We start from the raw sequence: 24,893 nt of genomic DNA on the forward strand, positions 1-24,893 counted from the left end.
ACACAGTAGGTATGCTGTTAAACTCACAGTAAACATCCACATTGCGACTGATGTTGGTGCTGCCCAGGGCATTGGTGACCTCACAGGATACTGGTTCAGTGAAGAAGGAATGATCAACCAGCACCTCATAAGTGTCTCCCGTCGCATCCGTGATCATGTTTCCCCCCTTCGCCCATCTAATTATCCACCAGAGACACAGACAGAGCAAGAAATGAACAACCCTGATGGACGCTGCCAAGGTTTTTTCCCAAATCTGCTCGAAAGATCAAAGATATTTTTTTCACAGGCAAATGACTGGGATCATGTCATATTTGCATGGTGTACTGAAACAACAAAAGCAGAGTGTCTAATGTAATTTTCAGGACACTGCATTTTTTTTTGCCTTTTCATTTTCATGCTGTCGGCAGGCCGTGTCTTCTTTGGCGGAAGAATAACAGGCACACATTAAGAGGTTTTTAGATGCTGCCTCTGTCATTGGCACCCTTTGATGCTGTAGTCATTATAGTGAAATGTAAAGAGGGAAGCGAGAAACCACAGACAACGCAGGCGAACGCTACTGCTTTGGTTCAGATGGGAAGATCAAGCACATCAAGATGGACTTTTGTTTGCATCTCTGAAGTAAAAGTGGACAGTGTTACAGAAATAAAAAAGAATTTGATATAATGAATGCATTCAACACAACTCTCTGCTTGTTTTATTTTATGTTTGGCATTTTCATCACTTTTATTGGCAAGGACAAAGCTCAGCAATCACTTTTTTTCCCCATGCTGGACACCAAAAAATGGCAAACATGTAATATTTTGCTGTCTTTGCAACATATTTAAAAAAATTAAGTGCCAGTAGCAAAGTATATCTTTATTAACATGAGAATGTCTTATCAACAATTAATGTACAACAAATAACATGTATTTCAATAGGTATTTACGTTTGGGGTCTTTACAATTTTTTATACTTTTAAAAGAAGTCTCTTTTACTAACCAAGGCAGCATTACCTGATCAAAAATACAGTAAAACAGTGATATTGTGAAGTATTATAATTTAAAATAACTGTTTTATATTTCAATGTATTTTTAAATGTCATTTGTAAAATGTTATTCCAGTGATAGCAAATCTGCATTTTCAACAGTGCAACAATATTTTTCTGCAAACCATGATATTATATAACGTGTTCAAAATGTTGCGTCTGTTGTTGCGATTAAGGATGTGTTTAATGTTAACGTTGTACTTGAATCATTTGGCATTGAGGAACTGTTATTAAACCGTTACCACAGTCATCTGCCTCATCCAGGACAGTGATGAGTCTGCATACAGATATGAGGTTGAGCAGCAGCCTGTCTGGTGCAGTCATAACAACCTTAACATGCTCAAAACAGGGGAGAAGATTGTGGATTTCAGGAGAACCCCCCACTCACCATCATGAACAGCACTTTGGCAGCAGTTGAGTCATTCAGGTTCCTGAGCTCTACCATCTCTCAAGACCTGAAGTGGGACACTTCCATTGACTCCACTGTGAAAAAGTTAATTCCTTTTCCTACAATACTGCAACGAACAGTCCGGACTGCAGAAGAGATTATTGCTCATGCCCTGCCCACCCTCCGGGACCTGCAGGTAAGATCATCACAGACTCCACTCACCCTGGCCATAACCTCTTTGAACTGTTGTCATCTGGATGACGACTCAAAACAACAGGAACTAGAACATCCAGGCACAGGAGCGGCCTCTTCCCACAGGCCATCTCCCTCTTGAACAGTTGATGCCTCTCTAGGCCTCTCTTAATGTAAAACTCCACATTTAGTGCAATATTTTACAAATTCAATCCTATTTATTCACATTATTGTTGTATTTATATGTGTGCACTTAAGTTTCATTGCCCAAAAAAAACAAAAAAACCTTTTGCAAACTTTTGAACAGTTATGATATTCCCACACACTAGCCAGACGGGATTTAAACTTTGTCGGCCGAAGACCCAAGTTTGGTTCGAAGACGAAAAAACAAACCAAGCATGACGTTCTCTCACCATTCCTGATTTCTAACACGCACTTACAGCGTTTGGCGAGGTCTTGCGGCTGTCAGAGCAGAAACGAAAGCTGATGCTCTCTGTATGTTTTTACTTTGTCTCCGGGCGCATTCATATGTAAATTGAGCAAGCTTGTTTTGTCCATTAGTTCAAAAGATCTGTAAAAACCCATACATTTACCAACTCATAGACCCTCCCCTCGAAGAAATCCAGACAGAAGTGGTTTAAAGTGGACAAAAGAGACTTAATTAAAACAGATTAAAGATTAAAACACCAGGTGTAAACGGGATGGTCTTCCTCATCTACTTGTGATCCGATCTACCAAAACACATCTAAATACCAGGTGTAAACAGGGCCTGAGTCTCATGCAAGGAGTCATTTGTTCTTAAAATGACATCAAATTAAAACTAGTTCTAAAAATGCATCTCAAGACACCTGCATTCAATCCCACTTCACTGCGCTTCACCTAGCTGCTTCAAAACAGAAGATCAAGTCCTTTGTGAACGCCCCTCACTCATTTGTGCATCTGCTCTCTCTACAGCAGCTCTACACGGGCACTTTGATGGAACTGAGACTCAAACTCACATTGCCAGCATGTACACCATGGCTCAATGTGTATGTGACTGCTGAACCCCTATAGGCCACGGCTCCAACACAAACTTTCTTTTTTGCAGAGTTTCCTCTGTGTTCCTTTGGGGACGGCAGCCTCCATGTGAACTCGCACACATGAGAGAGATCCACACACAGGACAGGGCTGATGGCTTCACCTGTCAATCTCAGCAGGAAACAGTCTGGCCAGCTCAAAATATGATGAAAATGGAAGGGGAAAAAAAGAGGCCAAGAGAAATGTTTTATTCGCAGCGATGGACAGATATCCATTTCATTCCAATGTAAACGTGTAGCTAATCCAGGGGCAATTGATTAACTGTGAAAAGAGTCTAAAATGAAGATATTACTATGGATCACAGCAGGTCTCTGCCATCTCATCACGGATTCAAACGAACACCGGAAAGGGCTTATTACATCCTGTTAGGAGAATTCAATTTCATCAATTCCAATGGTGCCAATATTCAGCGTAAGCTGTTTATGAAATTATTTTAATCCAGTATTTGTTGCTAAAATAGGAAAAATGCTGCAAACAATTTCCATGGATCTTTGACATTTAAGTGATTAACTGTCTTACTTTAATTTAATCAAGACCCAGAGCAGTCTGAGAAATTACAGCGTCCTCCTGCCAGGGAGACACTTTCATTGGCTCAGACAAGGGCTGCTTCTTGACATATTCAAAGATGAAAACATTGTGTTATACAGAGCTGTGACAACTTTATCTCGGAAAAGGACATGAGAATAAAACAGTACCGTAACCACAAATAAAACATCAGAAAAAGATGTCCAGCCTCAGCCAGAAAGATAAATTGCTCTCTCAAACCTTCACAATACACAGATCAAATCCATGTGTCTGCTGCTACATCCAGCTTTCTTTACATTATTCAACAGCAATAGTATACATACAAAACCTAGAATAAAAAAAAAAATCCTCTGAAGGTGTAAGCCGATACAACACCCGTGGAAAACAAAATTGTTTGTTTTTTAAGATGCTGCAGGAGGGCTGTCTGTGATCTGCTGCATTTCTAATTAAAACACTGGGTGGTACGAACCGTCTCCGCCAAAACAAGCAATCAGCCACGTGGACGCTGATGCCGACCGATGCCAAGCAGCAAAGCCACATGTTCACATCAAATGCTCGACACGCCCAACAGAGCGTCTTCCATTAGACACTTCAGAGGTGACAAATGAGGATAAGACAAGACAAATCACCTACGCTAGAACAAAGGCGCCAACACCAGCGCTGACAGAAAGCCCCTGGAGGGACATGAAGCACACACTTTATTCACAGGCAGAAAACCGACGTGTCTGATTCCATCCATTAACGTCCCACTTTTCTGCTCTTATGCCGGTTCAGACTGCATGATATTTTTACGATTGTCACTGTGTCAGATGATGCGATTTTGACTCCTAAATTCTTTTTAGAAAACAAGAAACATGTCACACTACACGTTGCTTCCCGAACAATCATCATCGTTCGCCAGCATTTATCTTTTTTCACTATGTTGTGGTGGTCCCTCAAGGAAACATCATTTCGAAAATTGCGCTGATATCGTAGTAGTCTGAACCCGGCATTAGAATTCAAGAAGAAAATCAACATTCACAGCCAGAATTAAGAGATGCGTTCTCTTTTACTCTTTTCTTGTGGCTTATTTTTTGAGTGCAATGGCTTTTATTGAACTCTCCATGATGGCCTCACATTTGAAGGTGTTATTTTGGTGGAGCGAGGTCTAGGTTTAGGATAAAATGAAAGGCCACATCCTTTGGAAAAGAAAGAGCAGAAGTCTCTGTGCGATTTCACTGTCACTGTGAATTTCACGCGCACTACATCACACTGCTCCATGGGACAATGCAGTGCTTTTCTCCAAACAGTCCAGCTTACTGGCATCATAAACACAGTTCACAGTGCTCACAGCAATATGTATATATTTAGGGATGCTTAAGCAATATAGAGCGGTTGTTCCGATATTCAGACCAGCAGCACAACCGCGAATGTGAAATGGCTTTTATTACAACAGTTCAATAAACAAAGTTTATTTGTTGCCAAATTATTAATTGTTCCTTTTCCTATTCTTGCTCCACCAATGGAAAAAGCAACAAAAGCTAATAGAACCCATTATAATCAGTGATGCTATCTACGCCGGATGTGGAGCGGCACGATGTAACACGATCATTTCCAGCCAGTAATCTGATAACTAATAACTGATAACTGACAACTGACGTGTTTGGTGTAGACATGGTGTAAACTAAGCCACAAGAGAATTAAGGAGTAGCATTTCTGAATGAATCAATGTTTTGAACAAATTTGAGGTAATGATTCAATGATTCACTCGATTGTTTAGTTTCAGAGTGAATCAGAGTTTGGAAGAATCAGTTGAGAGAATGATTCAACCAGTCACTCATAAAGTCATTTTTTTGTATATTTTTATTTAATTAATGAATGACTGACTAAAACAGTCACTAATTTAAAACAGCAACCTACTGGCGTAACAATATAACATGCAGAAAGAATGTTAATTAATCTCTAAAGATGAAAGAATATATATATTACAAACAGTAATAGGTTATTTTGTCCATTGAAGCTTCCAAGATGTTCTTAAACAATGTTGGAGAGCATGACATTAGGTTTTGTGGAGTTAATGCTAAGAGCTTGAGGGCTGATGTAACTAAAGCAACAAAGAACAAACAAACAAACAAAACATAATTTCCATTAGTAGACTCAAACTTTTGCACCCCACCATGCAATTGACATCCACCATTGAAAAATCTATTCCAGACGAACACTAGTGGAGCTGTGAGATCACAGCACACCAGATTCCATTAGCCATAATATTGCTCTATGAAATTATGAAAAGCCACGAATGAAAAATACTTAAGGTCTTAAATGGCCATCATGACCACCAAACATAAAGGCTTTATTTTTGCTAATTAATTTACAGCTTCACTAATCTCATTTCAAATGCCACAGGAGGACAGTGATGGGTTTTATTTCTGCGAGCGGCTGGACCGGACGGCTCCAATAAGCAATGCTACATTTTTGTCTTACAAAAAAACAAAAAACAAAACAAAGTTAAATTAATTTCCATATTTATGTAAACAAAATGAACATGAATAAAATATTGGCTAGTGAAAATAATCCTTCCTCTTTCTAGTGAGGCAGCTCTAATCCTCTCATAGGAACGGTGTAATGCCCACAGGAAATCTCCCGCAATCAGTAATGACTTTCTTCGTAATTAGTTGGGCTTCTGTGTTCCTGCAGTGTGAATTCAAATGCTGTGTTTCTCCAAGAAGCCAGTCTCCGTGTGGAAGTTTCCCTGTGCTTGATTGATGATTTCATGACATTACATTTGGCCGAGGGTTTGGTCTGTGGCACAGTGCATATTTGAAGTCTGTTGCAGTGGGTCAAGGGACAGGAGACACACAGTGCCCTCTGAGTTTTTGAGAGATCCTTTGTCCAGCTGGCTGAGGGCAGAGGCACAATTGTCTGGTGTGTGTGTCGGTCTGTTCTCCTTTAGACCTCTCCGGAATGAATAATGCATGAAAATCTTATGGGGCAGAAGGTGAGACCATCTCTAGCTCCACACTTATTAAAAACATGTTAGGTGTGACGCTGTCTCTCTCTATATGATGAAGATGTTCCAGTGAAATCAACAAAATGCAAACAAATGTGTTCTTGACCAACAGATTACTATACAGTGGCAGATTTTAGGATGAAATGATCAAAAATGCATGAAATGTTAATTTGACTTGAATTATAGTTATCGTAACATTGTTTTTTTCTTTTTATGTTACTTTATTTTAGTTTTGGCTTTGAAATGAACTCTCCAACAGATCTATATTTCTATATTTCTTATTATTATCAATGTGCTGCTTAACATTTTTGTGGAAACCGTGATTCAGGATTCTTAGATGAATTAAAGGTTTTATTTAAAATAGAAATCTTTTGTTACATTATGCATGTCTTTTACCGTCGCTTTTGATCAATCTGATGCATCCTTTCTGAATAAAAGTATTAATTTCTTTTAAAAACAATCTTACAGATCCCAAACTTTTGAACAGTAGTGCATATCTACCATGTTAAAGATCATATCAATCATCAATTCATTAATATTTATGAGCTAAGCCTTCATTCAAAACGCTGTGATGTCACAACCAGCACCAAAAAAATTAAAATTAAACTTGCACTGTGTCCACTGCCTACTCTACTTTTTTGCTACAAAGTAATGTAAAAGTATACAGAAAAAAAAAAAAAAATCAAATTACTAGATTTGCATATGATTTTTGTGTGGTTTTGGAACATTTCACGCAAGCTCTCAATTCTACACAGTGTGCCACAAATGCTATTTTCATACGATCACGTGTTGAAACAAAAACATCATGCTGCTTCACATGCATATGAGATGAACATGTGTTGGCATGAGAAATTCATGTGGTTTTTCTGCGAAGACGTATTGTGCACAATAACAAAAACATCAGGAGAGTAAAAGAAGGAGATTCTGGGACATAAAACCAGTATTTCAGTCGGAGTGTGTGTGAGTGCGAGCTCTCACCTGTAATGAGTGACAGGGGGATTCGCTTTAGCAGCGCAATGGAACTTGACCAGATTGCCTTCCAGAACAGGCTGCGGTTCCACAGAGAGGTTCACCAGTGGGAAATCTGGAGGAGCAGAGAGGGCCGGTCAACTTCATCTTCCCACAGAATGTCTCAAAATGCTCATTAATAAACACTCGTCAGAAAGATTAATTGCGGATTAAAGAACTAACTAAAAATACTCTAAAAAGTGGGAACGGCTTGATTATTCTTTTTCCCAGTAATGAGAGCTACTTTGCATTAAGATTAATTGGCGCCTTAACTCGCCTTCTAACAGCTGAATTAGAATTTAAACAACTTTTAAAATGAGCATGATTAAAGAGAGTTTTGGGCGAAATGAACAAATAGATTGATTACACAAATTAAACAAACAGCGACCAAATTCCCATTAAGCAAAAGCGATATTTAACCCCAGACTTTTTATCGAGGCATTTCAGAAGACAATTACATTTTATTTATTTGAGTTTAATGCAGCGCTGGAATTCTCAAAAAAAAAAAAAAGGCAGTTTCAATTAAAACAAAAGAAAGTTTGAAATGTGTATGAAATTTATAGGTTGGATCGAGGCAATCTTATATAGTTTGCTTTCAATCACTCCTTTCCAATTACACACACCCAAACCCAAAGAGTCAGACAGGACTGACAGCAGATGTGAGACAGGAAGTGACAGCGGACAGACAGGCGCTGACACGTTCAGAGCTGAAGAAGCGTCTGTGAAAGCATGATTGTGCCGTGTGTTTGTTTGGACACAGGGCATGTTGGACATTAACTAGGCCAGCGGTAGAAACATCAGCGACATACCGACAAATCACAACAATTCCAGACAGCAGTGGTTCCTCCTGCTGTTTTCCCCCCAAAATCCTGAAACTTTAATATGAGAAAAGCTCCTACAATCTGCCCCAGTCCTGTCAAAGCACAGTGGACGGATCTGTCACCTCCCATAGGTCTGAATGTGATTAGAGGCCTCTGGAAAGCCCAGACACAGCGCTGGGTCTGATTTCTCATTAGCAGTCTGCACCCGTCACTCGCCCAACGTATTTGTACCGAGGACAGATGTTTCATTCATAATGCCTTATGGCGCGGGACTAGTCATTTAAAACTAACCTGAAGGCTTTCTGAAAAGCGTCGAAACGAAATAGCGGTGTATTCAAACATATTAGAGAAACAATAACAGCGATACAGTGTAAGCGGTTAGCAAGCGTCAAATGGACAACTTGCACAACTTCTTCCACCTTCAACTTATTACGACTCCGGTAACAGAGTTCGGTTTACATGCATAGAGTTCCTCATAAGAATGCAGATTATTACTACTTTTCAGGGCTGTCTGTTGATTTAAACTATGAATTATCCATTAAACCAGCTGAAATGTTCTTATAAATATATTTCTGCACAACTGTCGCCTGATGAAGACCTGATGGTCTTCTGATGGTCGAAACGTTGTGCTATTAATACATTCATTTGGAGCAGCTATTTTCAGTGTGCGGACATCACGCTTCTTTTTTTTCCTTTAATAAATGTAACCATATTAAAGATAATTAATTACACTGAAAGCACTACTACTTAGAATATTAGGAATGTTGGCATACACATGTAATTTACATTTAGTGAAATAACTGTCAATGAAAAATGACAGTATAGTGATTAAAATACAATACAAATATTTAATACAAATAAATAAACGTTCTTATTCATTAGGTCTTGCACTGCAACATTGCAGTCTGGATTTTGAAATCTTCTTAATGACACTCAACTGAACTCAACTTTATTTATATAGCACCACTAAAAACAACAATTGTTGACCAAGAATGGACACTATATCAGATATCATCAGCATTTAACACCATGTACAACATAAATTACAAAACAGAACACCGAACAGACCAGACACAAATCAGCTACAATTATAAGCCAAAGAAAAATGATAGGTTTTGAGTTTTGCTTTAAACTCGTGCAGTGTAGAGGCAGTTCTAATGAAAGTTTTGGGGCAGCAACGGCAAAAGCTCAATCTCCTATCGTTTTCAATCTAACCCGAGGAACATTTAACAGTCTCTGGTTGGATGACCTAAGAGACCTTCCAGGATTGTGAATGGATAATAAATCAGAACTGTATACAGGAGCTAATCCATTCAAGGATTTAAAAACCAGCAATCAATTCTCGTAAAACTCACTTTAACTTCCATTTACAGCACATTGAAAACATACATTAACAAGAAACAAGCGAGCTGCGATGTTTGAAAACGGAACTATGCCACCACCAGGCTCAGTGGAAGTAGTCCATTAAGCCGCATGGGCAGCTATGAAAACTACCAGGCACTTAGATGGTACAGAATCAACATTGATTTGTGATCATTCATTTTAAATGAAGTTTGCACTGGATTGTGGTAACACTGGGAATTAGGGAGGTTTCCAGTATTCCGAAAAAACGAAAAAGTATTGCATGTAAATATGCATCCGAAAACCGCCATGTCCTCTAAACATAGCGGCATGCATCTATTTTGGATGGAAGACTCAAGGGGGGATGCGAGTGAGTGTTTCCTTGAGCTTGATGAAGCACCTCTTGTCAGTTTCCTTTGTGTGGAGTGAGTGCGTTCGCCCGACAGGAGCTCACGAGAGGCCTCCAGACGCATCTCTATGTGCACATGTGGTCATTAATTATTCCTAACAAACAGCATTGTTTCAATCCCGCTCTTATTTACAAGGCAATTACTTTGAGAAGCAGAGAGACATCCTCCTGGGTGCTAATTCTTAAACGAACCGCTACGCAGAGGCCCACAAGCTAACGGCGCCGAAGAGCTTCGCGCCACGTTCAAGCAAAGGGTCAGATGAGATGCCGTTATCGGTGGGACTCGCTGTGAAGAATATTAGCCGCCTTTACAATAAAGCCAAATCTCCTTTGAGTCGTAAGAGGGAGAAAATCCAAAAGGGGCAAAAGTGAAGTGTGCACGCAGATTAATGTGGGCTACGAGCTTTGAGAACCTTTCATGAAATATGAAACGTGTTGTTTAATGGGGAAGTTTTAATTACTATATGTGGTTCAGAGGCACTGATGACCTTTAAAGTGAGAACATGTGAATGAAAGGAGGACTGTTGGAGATGTGAATGTCAACACGTTGCAGATTAATTTGTGTATCTAGCCAATGAAGATTGGTTGAGTCCAGAGATCCTTATCGAAATTGTGCTGTGCGAAGAGGAACCACCAAGAAACTTTCCATTACTCGCCATCATCAAGTCTTTTTTTTCAAATGTCCGCTTCCATGGAAATAATCAATGGCATCTAGAATGGAAGTCTAGGAGGGTGTCAGACTAATTAAAAAGTAGCACCCATATCAATGAAGAGCGATACGAACCCTTCTCTGGCACACTGGAAGACCATCTGCTCAGGGCCGAACTGATTAAACAAATGCACATATATCCCTGCTGAACAGACCGACTAAAACCACTATGAATTTCCAAAAAGGACCCGGTTGGTTTATTCTGGTTTAATGCTGGTACAGCTGGTGTCATAAAGAGTTCGGTCTGCACGTTCAGTCTACCTAAAACCTGAGAACATTTCTGTTAACTGAAACAACTTTTAACTTTTCAGTGAATGGTAAGAAATCCTGCAAAATTACTATTATGCACATTGTCTGAACTACATTACTATACCATTAATGTGCTTTAAATTACATGTATTCATTTATATAGCATTTATATAACAAAATCTATAGATTGTGATTCATTTGAATTAATAATCATACATATTTTATCAAGGATGCAATACATATATTTTCCAAAATGTTTCTTGAGCACCAAATAAAATCATACTGTATTTTTGATCAAATCAAATGCATCTCTCTCTCTATATATATATTTATATTCTTCAATATTAATAAATACATGTTTTTATAGATATTATATATTATTATATGATTAAATATTTTATATGATTATTACATATAAACAAATAGCTGGCCCCTGGGATCCAATATGGGCAGCATTCTATGGGGGACCTACTGTAAATCTTCATGACATCAGCATAGAAGTACAAAAGGGCTTGGTGGACCCATGATCCAGATCATTGTTGGTCAGAAGGAGAGCCCAAGTGGTCATAGTGCAATTGTTGAGTTTCACAGGAGGGTCAGGACAGATGAAGCTGGTTCTGCAGGAGCCCTGATAAATAGGCCAGTGCTTTCACAGCCAAGAGCTTATAAATGATTACGAGCAAATGTGTCCTGTCTAATATGAAGAGAAGGGCCAGAGTATCTCAGTAATAAGTGAAAAGCAACACACTTATTTAGGTCACCAGTGACTCATGTACTCATGATAGCTCTGTTTATTAGTGGTACACTTTAGGCGGAACACAAAACTTCAGATGAAATGAAATCTAAACATTCTCCCATTACTCTGATGAACTCTTGGAACTCTGTCACGTTGCCGTATTTGATCAGACCCGCCGGTTTTATAACTGTTGTTTTTGGGCAATTACCTACAGAGAAGGATAAATGGAAAAAACAGCATGTGACATATAATGAAAGTGTTTTCGGTAAATAATCTCCGGGAATAGTGGAAAACATTTTGTGAGCTCTTCAAACTGCCAGGTCTGCCAAAAAACACATTTCCATTATGGCACCTTACTTAACAGCTGCCTTTTCTGAATATTGAAGACCCTGATGCCGGTTCGAGGTCCCTGTGGGCTGCCGTGGCCCAAAGGTTCTAGCACCTCTCTGTTCTCAGTCATCACTTATTTACCCAGCACATGTTCTTTCAGTGTGTGGCCTACAGCGGGGTCTCTGCTTCACTGAACTGCTTCCTCGTGTTAGACCTGGCACATCTCAAACGACAGAGCGCACAGGCGCAGGTCAGACACGGTGTAATTATTACGATTAAGCTGGCTAAAGGGAAGTTCAAGTGAGCCACCCTGAATCGTAAGCTAAATGAATCTTGACAGTAGCAGTTTGTGGCAATTTCATTGACTTACACATAAACTATACTAGTCAAAAGCTTGGAATAATTAAGTTGAATTTAAAGGAATAGTTCACAACAAAATGAAAATTCTGTCATCATTTATCATTTATTCTGTCATAATTTATTCAAAATTCTGTCATCATTTATTCACCTTCAAGTTGTTTCAAACCTTTAAGAATTTCTTCTAAGAAATAAGATATTTTGAGGAATGTCAGTAATATTTTTTCCATATTATTTTTTTTCCTACTAACATTCTTCAAAATATCTTCCTTTGTGTTAGGAAAGTAGATATAATCTCAAACCTGGCTGGTGTGACTTCATCCAATCGTAAACAAAGCATTACATTGGCTCTCACAGTAGCAACATCATGGAAACTGACCAATCAGGGGCGTCAGCGCAATTCAGGGTGTAAAGAGGCTTACAGTAAAACTCTTCTATTGTTTTGCATGACAAAATGATTCGGGCCGAGTCCGGAGGAGCAAAAAAAAAAAAAATTGAATTTGAGCTCCATTGTGATGAGGCGGATTCCTTCTGGGCAAAAAAAAACCAAACAGACTTTACGGACGTGAAGAAAGGAGCTGTCAGAACTTGCGGATCTTTCAATATGATATATTTTCTGCTTTATTAGTCAGAGTTAATATCTTTCAACACTCGAGAGAGCTGAAAGAATGTCTTTGTTCCCTATGCATACATTGTCAGAAATATTTCATCAAATGCTAATCTTTCGCGCTGAATTAGTTAAGGCCTTTCATTTTAGCGCTTTCAGATACACTTTTGACAGCGGAGCTTATGGCTGCTATAAATAAAAAATACGCAAAATAATGCCCATATACACAAGCAGGATCTGGTCTTGCTCAATTCTTCCGATGTTTAAAAAGATAATAATTAGCATTTATGTCTACAATAACCAGCTTAAAGCTTTGCAACATCCCTCTATGCTGCCTGCAGAGAAACTGTCACTTTTACAATTTCTTCTCCAAAACAAAAAACAAGGAGAAACAAAAATTGTGTCAAGTCTTGTGTGTCTGTGGAGGGAAGTACGACATGTGCACAGACATCAGATCGCATGCATACACAACGGCTGTTTGGATAAAGAAAATAGGACAGCACATAGCGGATTTTCACATGTGAATAATTTATCCACACAGACAGGAAAACACAAGAAGCCCTCAGAACAGAATGCTGGTCGCAGGATTTGGAAGGGGAATGTGAGCTCGAGCCTGTCTGCCGCTAATTATGTTTGAACAGAAGCGCAGTCGGTGGAAGATTCACTCACGTTGGATGTCGATGGTGACCGTGGCCTCTTTGCCGTTGGGCGCCGCTTTGTTGGAGGCACGGCAGGTGATCCGCTGGCCGCTCTCGATGTTCGAGGCGGAGACGTGGAGTGTGCTCACCGTGCTTTCTCTTCTGCCATCTCGCAACAGCGTCTGCATGAAAACACAAACACCGTGAGCACTAAAGTATCGCAGCACTTTGCAGACGGTCAACGATACTTCATACTTGCACAGTCGAAAAGAAAAAAGTATGAGCCAAACAACTCAAGATAGTCTGTATTTATGCTTCCTCTTGAGTGTAGGTCAAAGACAGACTTCCAAACTTGCAATCAGCTCCTCTCTGTTGGAGGTCTCTGAACAAACCATCTACCCAACAACCCTTGAGTCTCGAGCACCAAATCAGCAAGTGAATGTGCAGATACAGCATTCTCGAAATGTTCGCTTTTCTATCAGACTAGCTTTGTGCTGAAATCTGTATCAAGAGTTTAACACAGGAATCTTTCATTGGCGTAGAGGTTACACACTTCATATGTCAATCACAAAGCAGCTTATTCACGGCGATATTACCTGCACTTTTGCGCTCTGGTATTCAAGCTATTATAGAGGAACCGTGTTTATTGAGGGAAGATTATTAAAAAATTGGTACAGATATTTGAAGGATATTGACTTCATCTAAAACACCCGTCTGCCTCACAGCTACAAGAGATTCTCTCTGAGAATTAATCAAATAACCCAATAAAGAGTGGAGCTCGATTCCTGGAGAAATATGAAAAATTCTAATCTCTTGTGCGTTTATCATCTGACATTTTTCTAAAAGGTAATTGTGTTATGATGAGACGAGGCTCTCCAGTCATTAGACTTTCAGTGTGTTCAGTTATAAATCAAAGTTTTAGACCAAAATCAAGTTAAACCCATAAATCCAACATACTGACATTTGAATATTTCACTGAATCTTGAGAGATGAGACGAAGCATTCTCAGACGTTTACCTGCCATCAGTTGCGAAAACAGCAACATTTCCACTACGATACTTGTCAGAGATGATCACTACAGAGTGATCTTTACACAAATGCAACATTTCAACTACTGTTCCTTTTATCAGTATTATAAAATGACATTATCACTCACTACCCTCCTCCCAGAAACACCTGTCCTCAGACCATAAATCATTTCAAACTATATAAAATATTATATAAAACTTATGAAAAATAGAAACATGGATATATATCCATAAAAGATGTATAAGACATCTCCAAAATAACAAAACAGCTACTGCACAAGCACTGTATGAGTGTGTGATTAAATGCATTATGGTTATTTTGTCAATGCTGTTGATTTTCTGTCTGACTGTGGTGACAATTCAATAGATGAAGCTGAAAATCAGCGTGAAACCATCCTGTAATCTCAATTCATCCTTAATCGTGTTGACACACTGAGTTGCATCAAGGAAAAACACACATTTACTGTGAAAACGGAAGAAGCAGGAGGTTGAACCAGCACCTCTGAACATGTTTAACAGATTAATCCAAAATAATTCCTCGGTACATTTCTCTGTTCCGTTATGCAGGCTGTTTTTTCCCAGCACTCAAGAATCAGTGGTTTACAAGACTCCTGTTTTCATAAAAAAAAGAAGAAAAAAAAAAACGATTTGTCTCTCATCTAATATCCAGTTTACACTGGAATGACTTTCGAGACGTGAATAGCTTTGTTTTTATCCGTCTCATGGAGGTACTTGATAATTTCAGAGGCATTTAACAGAGTCTCCGAGAGTAGAGTCTCTGTAGAACAGATTTGAAAGCTGTACTTCTGTTGGGAAAAAAAGAGGTAACCTGTCTAGCTTGCTTGTGTCTAAATTAGGCCTGGTTAATTAATGAAGGGACTCTCTCTGGTGGGTGCTGAGGGGTTCGGCTTTCTCAAAATGAGCAGATTACGCTCTCCAATCATAGTATGAGCGGCCCTTTAAACACATTTCCTTCTCTCTCAATTTCCTCCCTAAAGCCGACCAACTGAGCAAATTGCTGAGGAACACATTCATAATGGAGTGCTGGAATGTCTTTCCATTATGACATATTTAAAGCACTGCATTACAGCTTCACTTCACTGCCCCAAGGATTAAATTAAAAATTAGTCCTCACTTGTCATTCATTTGACAGAGCTGAGAGTTTCGAGGACACGCAGTCAGGCGAAGTGCAGGATTTCATAAGAGACTCTTATGACTTTTTGACACGTGATATTGAAAAGATCAACTGCAGGCAAAAAAGTACTGTCAGACACACAGGCTGTCTCAAAAACCTATAGCAGGCTGTTCACCTATACAGCATGTTTGTCGTAGAAGTGCTTGAGCATTCAAAATTAATGCATGTACATTTAAACCGAACCAAAACATTCAAGCCATCAAAGGACGCATTTGAATGGACTGAAAGCACAGACTGAATTTCACTTTGAAATGAAACACTCAAGACAGCATTTTTGGCCATCATAGAAGTACTTGAACATTCAAAATGGATCAAAATGTTTGAATGTCCAAATGTTTGAATGTTAAAATCTCTCTAAAAGTAAAATTTGAGTGTTTTTGGCAATTATATAAGTGATCAAATGCTTGAATTGAATTCATTTAATTTGATCATTCAGTTTAAAATGAAACACCCGATACAGTGTGCCTGATATGACACAGTGTTTTTGGGCGTCATATGCATGTTTGATTTGAATCAAACATTTTTTGGGGGGCGTCCCAGGAGTGTTTGAATGCATCTTGTGATTGTTTGAACTGAATAAAAAAGTTTGAGAGCTTTTTTTGGGCATCACAGGAGCATTTAAATGTTGAAAGATAAAAAAATGTGGCCATTATATGCAAATTTGATCATTCAATTTGAAATGAAACATTCAAAACAGTGTTTTTGGGTATCATGTTTGAACTGAATCAAAATGTTTGAAACGACATTTTTGGGAATCAGATGCACTTTTAAACGGAGTCAAAAATGTTCACAACACAAAATATTTGGGCATAATAGGTGAATTTGAACATTCAATTTGAAATTTAACAGATTTTCGAACATTAGGTGCATTCAGTTGAACATTTGAACACATATATGATGCCTAAAAATGATTTTGAAACACAGGCCATGGTTCCATCATGTTTCTGTATTGAGTTTTGTTGATACAAAAACTGTCAGCAGCAGGGACCTGCCGTACCTTGGTGTACGCCGCGCCGTTCAGGACCTCTCCGTTACGGATCCAGATGATGGAGGCGGCCGGTTTGGCATTGTCAGCATGGCAGGTGAGGTTTAGCGAGTCCCCTGCACGCAAGCTCACCACAGGTGCTCCGATTATCACAGGGTCATCAGGAGGAACTGAAAAAAAAAAAAAAAATCAGAGGGAAGTTTATTCTCTTGTATCACAAACAATGGCATAGCAAAAGAGAGAAAGAGAAAAATGGAAGGATGAGTCAAAAAACAGTTTGTGAATAGCACTGATTGCAGTTCTTTTTTTAAGCAGCACTGATCAGCCTGCTTCTCACTCAGATTCAGGTAAATTATTGATTGGGCACTCAGCTCATTAGAGAGCATATCTAGGGCAAGTCTAAATCAAAGGCAACAAGCAGCTGCTACATCCTGAGTGCTCCAGAGAGACAGCGATGGAGAGAGAGAGAGGGCAGTAAGACGTGAGAAGAGGAGGGACTATTTGAAGATGCCAGAACGGGCCGGCTAGGGGGTGGTTGTTGTTGGGGAAGGTCCCAGAGATGCTGACTTTATTAAGAAGGAAGCTGAGACCCCATTACTCATATCTTACTGATTAGACTTCACCCAGCTTTTACTCTCGCTGAGATTTCTGGCCAATCAGACGGCACACACAAGTTTGAGCAACTGGGTACCTCAAGGCGCCATGGTAACAGCGAAGTTTAGGGTGCAAAGGGGATGTTCTGACCATGTTTCTCCTCTAAAGGGAAGTCTCTGAACGGTTATATGGAGGACGTTGGACATCTTCCCTTCAGATTTCTCTGTGTAGCATATAAGACCGTGGAGATTTGGCCCTCGCGCTATACGACGATCGCAGAGCACGGAGTCCTGTGTGATTTGTTAGCTGGTATTTCTTCCCTGGAACCAATCAAGTCTCCCTCCGGCTTGAAAAATCATATGGTTCTCAGAAATAAATAGTTTTCCCCTTCTGCCTCTGTGTATAAAGGCCACAGACACAACTAGTTGTCAGTGCAGTTTGGAGAAAGAGAGAAATAGACAGAGCGGAAGAGATTAGAGAAAGAGAGAGATAAAGAATGAGGAAAAACGAAAAGTAGGAAACTGATTAGGTCTGTCATGACAGAAAAGTAATTCTGTTTATGTGTTCAGCCACACAGGCAGCTCAAATATTATGAATACAAATTATTATAATTACAAATTATTTATATTTATATGATTTATATATATTTTGTATACAGATTATGTAGACAAACATTTATATAGAGTACACAATGTTTAAAATGTTTTATTGAAGAAATGTTTTCTTTTTTTTAGTCAGCAAGGATGCATCGAATTGACAAAAAATATATTTTTGTAATGTTACAAATAAAAAATGTCTATTTCAAATAAACTAACTTTCTATTAATTAAACAATCCTGTATGTATCACGGTTTCCACAAAAATATTAAGCAGCACAGCTATTTTGAACATTGACAATAATATTAGAATGATTTCTGAAGGATCACGTGACTCTGAAGATTGGAGTAATGATGCTAAAAATTCAATTTACCATCACAGGAATAAATTACATTTTAAAATGAAAAAAGTTATTTTAAACTTTAATATTATTCCACAAAATTAAAATTTATTTTGAGCATAAGAGACTTTAAATCCTTACCGACCCCAAACTTTTGAACAGTGTATATGGATGGATGATGGATGGATTACAAATATTAGATAGATAGATAGATAGATAGATAGATAGATAGATAGATAGATAGATAGATAGATAGATAATAGTGATTTATCCTTAATACTAAAACAGACATAGAACACTGGAATGAAATCTCTTTGCCACATTTAAATTAGTGACAGAGAATTGAAAGTACTTCCATCCACTCAGAATCCACTCTCATTTCCAGGAGCAATTAAAGTCTGTGTCATATTCCTTTCCCCATCTGGACATCAAAGCCATCCTTAACAGCTTGTTTTAACGCCTAAGTGCTTTGCCTGTTTAGAGCAAACTCATTCGTTTTTTTTACAAACATAGCTTACAATTGCATGCTGGGATTGTTTTCCGGGACTGATAGACCAGAGGCTAAGTGTATGCAAATGAGCACAACAGTTAAGTCAATCAGTCTGTCTGCTCAAGTTTCAGTTATTGATGGGGTTGAATTAGAGAGCAAGAGAGAGACTTCCAAAGCTGGCACTGCAGTCCAACATTCAAGTCCTAGAATTCCAGAAAGCTAAGTGCCAATATATTATGGTGTGAATTCACACACTGGCATTTCCAAGTAGCTTTGGATAGCATCCCATGACTCTCAATGTGGCATGGATCCCAGATGGTTCATGCTCTCCTTTTGAGCGCCAAAAAACTGGCATGACCATGTTAAACCTTCTTGTGACCGCCATGTTTGCAAATATGCCCTGGTGCGACGCTTCCAAAGCTAAAGCCTTAACGCGGCCAACCATCTTCTTTGTGTTGAGCAGGTCAACACGATGGATTAATCATACAGCCGTAATTGTTGTTCAGACTGGGGAGAAACTCTCACATGGAGCCTAACGAACAGCCAGGACCGAATTACTTCTGTCTCTGCCCTCTTGATACACCAGGCCCTTGAGACACCTCGAGTCATTCAGCATGTGGAAGGAGAAAAATGGAGCAATTTCATTTTGGAAACAAGAGAGAAGGGGCATTCTGGGAAATGTGACCTATTTTGTAATGTACCTGGATTTGGTCTTACATCTGGAGATGTCTCTCTCTCCCTTCTCGTTCCCTCTCTCCATCTTTCTCTCGCAGGAATTGGTAGCACGGTGGATTAATCACTTTCATCCTGAGTTTAGTTGCTGTACCACACAGCCTTTAGCAATTATCCCGTCTTCTTTTTTTTTCAGGTGTATTAACTAAAAATACTCACGGAGTTTCACGATAAAGACCCTTTAAACAGAAGCAGATGTGATCTTTACACCAGTAAACACATTTCTTTGAATTAAAGCATCTGAAGTGAAATATTCTTCAGTGTTGTTTGAAACTGTGCTCATGTTGATCAGATAATGATGCGCGCTGTTCCACCTTAAAAACTTTTGAAAGTTCCTGCTGAAGGCCAGTTTGTTAGAAAAGAGGCACTTAGACTTGAATGAACTGTAAGAAATCCAATTAAAATAGAATAAAGAACGTGAAAAAACCATTTTAAAACGTTAAAATGTTAACACAAGGGCAGTAAATGTTAAATCAACAACAACAAAAAATACAGTGGGGTACAGGGATAATGTTGACTTAACTGCACAATGGCCAAACAGCCTTGCAACACTCAACTGTCTGTCTGTTTTTAATAGAAATCATTGTCTTACATCCTTCTGTCAGCTTATCAATGCGAGAACATCCGACCGACCGACCTTGTGCCTGTTTTTCAATTGCAACCAGTTTGCTCTGTTTAATGGAAACAGCTGTGTATCTGAAAAGTCTCACTTTGAGGCTGTTATATATCAGCTTCAACATATCTTCAATATATCAACATATCTGTGAAGAAAACAAAATGTTGTATTGCAGGTCTCTGTAGATGCAGATTTATTTCTAACTAGATTTTCTTAATTTCAGTTAACACTAATACTGTCATTTCACACATTAATTGTCATTAAAAGTCAGACTGCCATGTATTGAGCTAAATCTATTGAGGCGATGAATTTTTAAGTTCAATTAAGCTTTAGGTTCAGCGTGTTTGTTCTTCGCTTATGACATGAATAGTGAGTATAAATAACTAAATAGATGTCAGCTTGATGAGCTTTAACTACAGGGTGCCATTATTGACACAAGTGCTGAATTGAGAGCGAACGATTTATCACACTCCTTCTGCTCGAGGTCTCTTTAAAGCATCTTTGGGAGGGAAGGCATGTCACTGAGATGCCTGATGCTCAGAAACAGGAGTAATCTTGGGAGGACAACCCCCCCCAAAAAACAACAACAACAACACAGTAGCATGTACAGAGATGACATGCATGGACAAGTAGCCCACACAGAGAGCCCTTTGGCCTGAACAGGCCAGTGAACAGCAGCGCTCGGCTCTAATCAGAACTCTGTGTCCCGCACCACATGCCCTGTGGGAGCTCTACAGAACAGGAGGAGCCTGTCACAGTGCAATTTTACTTTCCTGTTACTCCCTATGATATTGTAATGTGATCTTAATTTCATACATAGAGGGCATTTGGATTCAGTTTAGTTGTTTAGACACTGATATGTATAATATTGATGGACGGACAGCTTTTAAAACAAATCCTTTTTGAAAATGTAAAATTTTAGAGATGTAGTAAAGCAGTCCACATGTTTAATATTGCATACCCAGACAAAATCAAAGTGACTTCACTCGGCGGCCATCTTTGAAACGCGTCTCGGGCATGCAAGTGCAGATCCTATCTCTTTGAAAGGGGAAACATCAAATTCTACAAAACTGTTTGCCAAGCTAATGATTAAATTCCATATTTGAAATCACCACTGAAATCTGACTACAACTGTCTCATAAATTTGGTTTCTAAACACTCGAATCATGACAGAAAACTAACATTTTCAGGCTGGTCAAGCTAATGCGTACGGAAGAGGATTAGGGCCAAGCAATAATAAAAAAATAAAACCATCTCGAGATTAAAGTCATTATAATGCGAGATTAAACTCGGTAAATTTCGAGAAAAAAAGTCGAAATACAATCTTGAGAATAAACTCATTACATTTTGAGAATAAGGTCGTTGTGTTTCGAGAAAAAACTCGTTAAATTTCAAGAAAAAAGTCGAAATACAATCTTGAGAATAAACTCATTACATTTCGAGAATGAAGTCGTTGTGTTTCGAGAAAAAACTCGTTAAATTTCAAGAAAAAAGTCGAAATACAATCTTGAGAATAAACTCATTACATTTCGAGAATGAAGTCGTTGTGTTTCGAGATTTTTTTTTTTAATTTCAAGAAAAAAACTCGAAATACAAACTTGAGAGTAAACTCATTAAATTTCGAGAATAAAGTCGTTGTGTTTCGAGAAAAAAAGTCGAAATGAAATGTACAGAATAAGGCATTCGATCAGTGTTCATTGCATAGCCTACTGATAGAGGACATGGCAGAGTTGGATCACTTAGTCAAGCTATATTTTAGACTTTCTTTCAGTAACAATGAATAGAACATTCTTAGGACTAGGTCGGCTAACTTTAGGTCTTTTTAGAAGAAAAAATCAGTCCAATTTGCGTGATGTACTCGCTTTTGTCCAACATGAAATTCATGGAGGCTTCGTGGTTTCCCAGGATACCATAAGACACATTATTAAACTTGTTGATCCTCAAGGTGTGGAATTTCGACGAAGGAGACTGGCCCAAATGCACTCTGGCATATGGACAGCTATGATAAATTAAAACCGTACGGCATTGCCATTATATGGCTGTATAGATGGTTACAGTCGTTACATTCTGTGGATGGAGGCGTACACAACCAACAACGATTAATAATGCTTCTTATGGTATCCTGGAAACCACAAAACCTCGATGAGGTTGATATCAGTAGGCTATGCAATGAACACTGATCGAATGCGTTATTCTCTACATTTCATTTCGACTTTATTCTCGAAATTTAATGAGTTTATGCTCACGATTATTTCGATTTTTTTTCTTGAAATTTAACGAGTTTTTTTCTCGAAACACAACGACTTTATTCTCGAAATTTAATGAGTTTATTCTCAAGATTGTATTTCAAGTTTTTTTCTCGAAATTTTACGAGTTTTTTCTCGAAACACAACGACTTTATTCTCGAAATGTAATGAGTTTATTCTCAAGATTGTATTTCGACTTTTTTCTTGAAATTTAATGAGTTTTTTCTCGAAACACAACGACTTTATTCTCGAAATGTAATGAGTTTATTCTCAAGATTGTATTTCGACTTTTTTTCTCGAAATTTAACGAGTTTAATCTCGCATTATAATGACTTTAATCTCGAGATGGTTTTATTTTTTTATTATTGCTTGGCCCTAATCCTCTTCCGTAAATGCGCATGCATTGGATTAAAAAAAAAAAAAACCGTATGAATGGTAGTGAAAAGTAGTTACAGAAAAAGTTTTGGTTTCACGAATGAATGAATATTTCACGAGTGTTTTCATTCAGAGACAAAACAGGCTTTATAAATAAATCACTGATAGACTCACTCATAAATACAATGAATATAGCTCACTCATAAAAGCAAGTGATTCTTTATGAGTGAGCCAATAAATCAATGATTCACTCATAAATGCAGAGTCCTGAACAAACTGGATAAGTGTATGATTCAATGATTCATTCACAAAGAGATTCACTTCTTTAATGAATCAGTGCTTTTGAGTGAATTATTCAAATGACTCACACATAATAGAGTCACTTGTCTCCACCTACTAGCGTAATGATGTAACTTGCAGAAAGAGTCACTGCAGAATTTTCACGTAGGCCTACAGACCTTTCCATAAATTCTTTGATGGCCAATTTCATTTCATTTACTCCCCAAATCCTATTGTTACTATTGTTATCTAACATTTAGCATTTTGCAAGTTAATTTGCATACATCTCAGCTGCAGATGAAAGTTTTGCACCTATGTCACATTAGTGAGAATTTGTATGCTGCTGTGACACAGAAGCATGAAATACCTGTCTGTGAATTCACATTTCTCTGAGATGCAGATGTTGCAGCATGCCTGCTTCCTATTCAACAAAGTGTGACGTTCAAATGGAGGACCAGCTGTTGCAAATTTCAATACATTTTAAAAAATTCATAACACTAACTGCACTTGCAGACTGAGGTGATAATTCTTGCATTTAAAAGCAAGAGAACTTCGTATTGGGGGGGGGGAAACAGTGAACAATGGCATTTGGCTGTTATTCAGGTCGAGACCTGTATCTGTGAACTCTGCATTTTCAATTTCATCACCTCGTTGTTTGCTTTCTCTTTTCTCAATCTGGCTGCGATGTGACTTTTCGCGGCCAACGCTGGTGCTGACATTAACATGAGGAGACGGTGAGCATATTTGGTCAGATCTGGGCGAGTTAGCTTGCTGTGCAAGGGTGAGAAACCCATAAAAAAAAAGGAAAAAGACAATAGCACATTTTTTCGCCGCCTTTCCATTCTAGTTTTCAAAGAATCAAGTGATGATCCATGGCTGGTGTCTTATCCACGAAGAGGAGGAACAGGACAGCCTCTTTGCTTTGAAAGACTACAAGTAATTGCCGTCTCCTCTCATTAGGACCGATGTTTGTCTCCCTCTGGGACAGGTTAACGTGGCTTGTTCAACACGCTCTTAAGGCAGAGGATAACATCTTGTACAAAGCTTTAATCCACTAGCTTTTCTCCCACTACTAGTCTGAGAAGTCCACATTTAGACCTAATTAATGTGACATGACTGCAAAATTAGATTCCAAGTTAAAGATTCCATAACACCAAAATGAGAGTTTTGGCTTTTAGTCCATCTACACTACTACTATAAGTTGAATACAGTAAAAATACCGTTATATTTAGAAATATTAATACATTTTCAAAATATATATAATATTAAAATATAAGTGTAATAATAAATGTAATTTATTTCTGCGATGCCAAAGCTGCATATTCAGCAGCCATTACTTCAGTGTCACATGATCCTTCAGAAATCATTCTAACATGCTGATTTGCTGCTCAAGAAACATTTCTTATTGTTATCAATGTTGAAAACATATGTGCTGCTTTTTTTGTTTCAAGTTTCTTTGATAAATAGAAAGTTCAAAAGAAAAGCATTTATTTGCAATCTTTTGTAACTTCTTTTTTAAAGCATTTATTTGCTATATTTGCTAAAAGTTTTTACTTTCATTTTTGATCAATTTAATGCATCCTTGCTGAATAAAAAGTTTTTAATTCTTACTGACCCTAAACTTTTGAACAGCATGCATATTTGTTTATGTATGCACGTATGGGATTGAATTAAAGTTTTACAAACCAAAATAAAGACGAAGAGAAAGAATGCAATAATTTACTTAATTTACAATAGCTAACATTGTTACTGAATACAATAATTGAAGTATAGAATAAATTGTTTCACAAAAAATTTAAACACAAATTTGTTCTGGTTGTGTTTTGTGAATGAAGCCTATTGAAAATGAGACTTTCAGAAAATTTTCAGTAAAAAAAAAAACATTGGCATGAAAAAGCGGCAAAAAGATCATTACTATAAACGACCGAGTGCTTGTGGTGTGAACAGCTCTGCTGTTTTGACACGCTATTCTTTTAAACTGTAGAAACGATAATATGTTGCTACCGTGTCATTATGT

General features: G+C 38.2%; 1 protein-coding gene across 1 annotated transcript in view; it reads right to left on the reverse strand.

Annotated features, from left to right (window-relative positions):
• Positions 1 to 24,893, reverse strand: part of kirrel3a (kirre like nephrin family adhesion molecule 3a) — a 130,190-nt gene that overhangs the window by 18,708 nt on the left and 86,589 nt on the right. Inside the window, exons 4-7 of the mRNA XM_084400447.1 lie at positions 16,621 to 16,778; positions 13,432 to 13,582; positions 7,174 to 7,279; positions 28 to 176 (exon numbers count right to left, since the gene is read on the reverse strand). Coding sequence (XP_084256573.1) covers positions 28 to 176; positions 7,174 to 7,279; positions 13,432 to 13,582; positions 16,621 to 16,778 — 564 coding nt within the window. The remainder of the gene's footprint in view (positions 1 to 27; positions 177 to 7,173; positions 7,280 to 13,431; positions 13,583 to 16,620; positions 16,779 to 24,893) is intronic.

The sequence above is a fragment of the Rutilus rutilus genome, assembly GCF_951802725.1.
Source record: "Rutilus rutilus genome assembly, chromosome: 25".
Lineage (NCBI taxonomy): Eukaryota > Metazoa > Chordata > Actinopteri > Cypriniformes > Leuciscidae > Rutilus > Rutilus rutilus.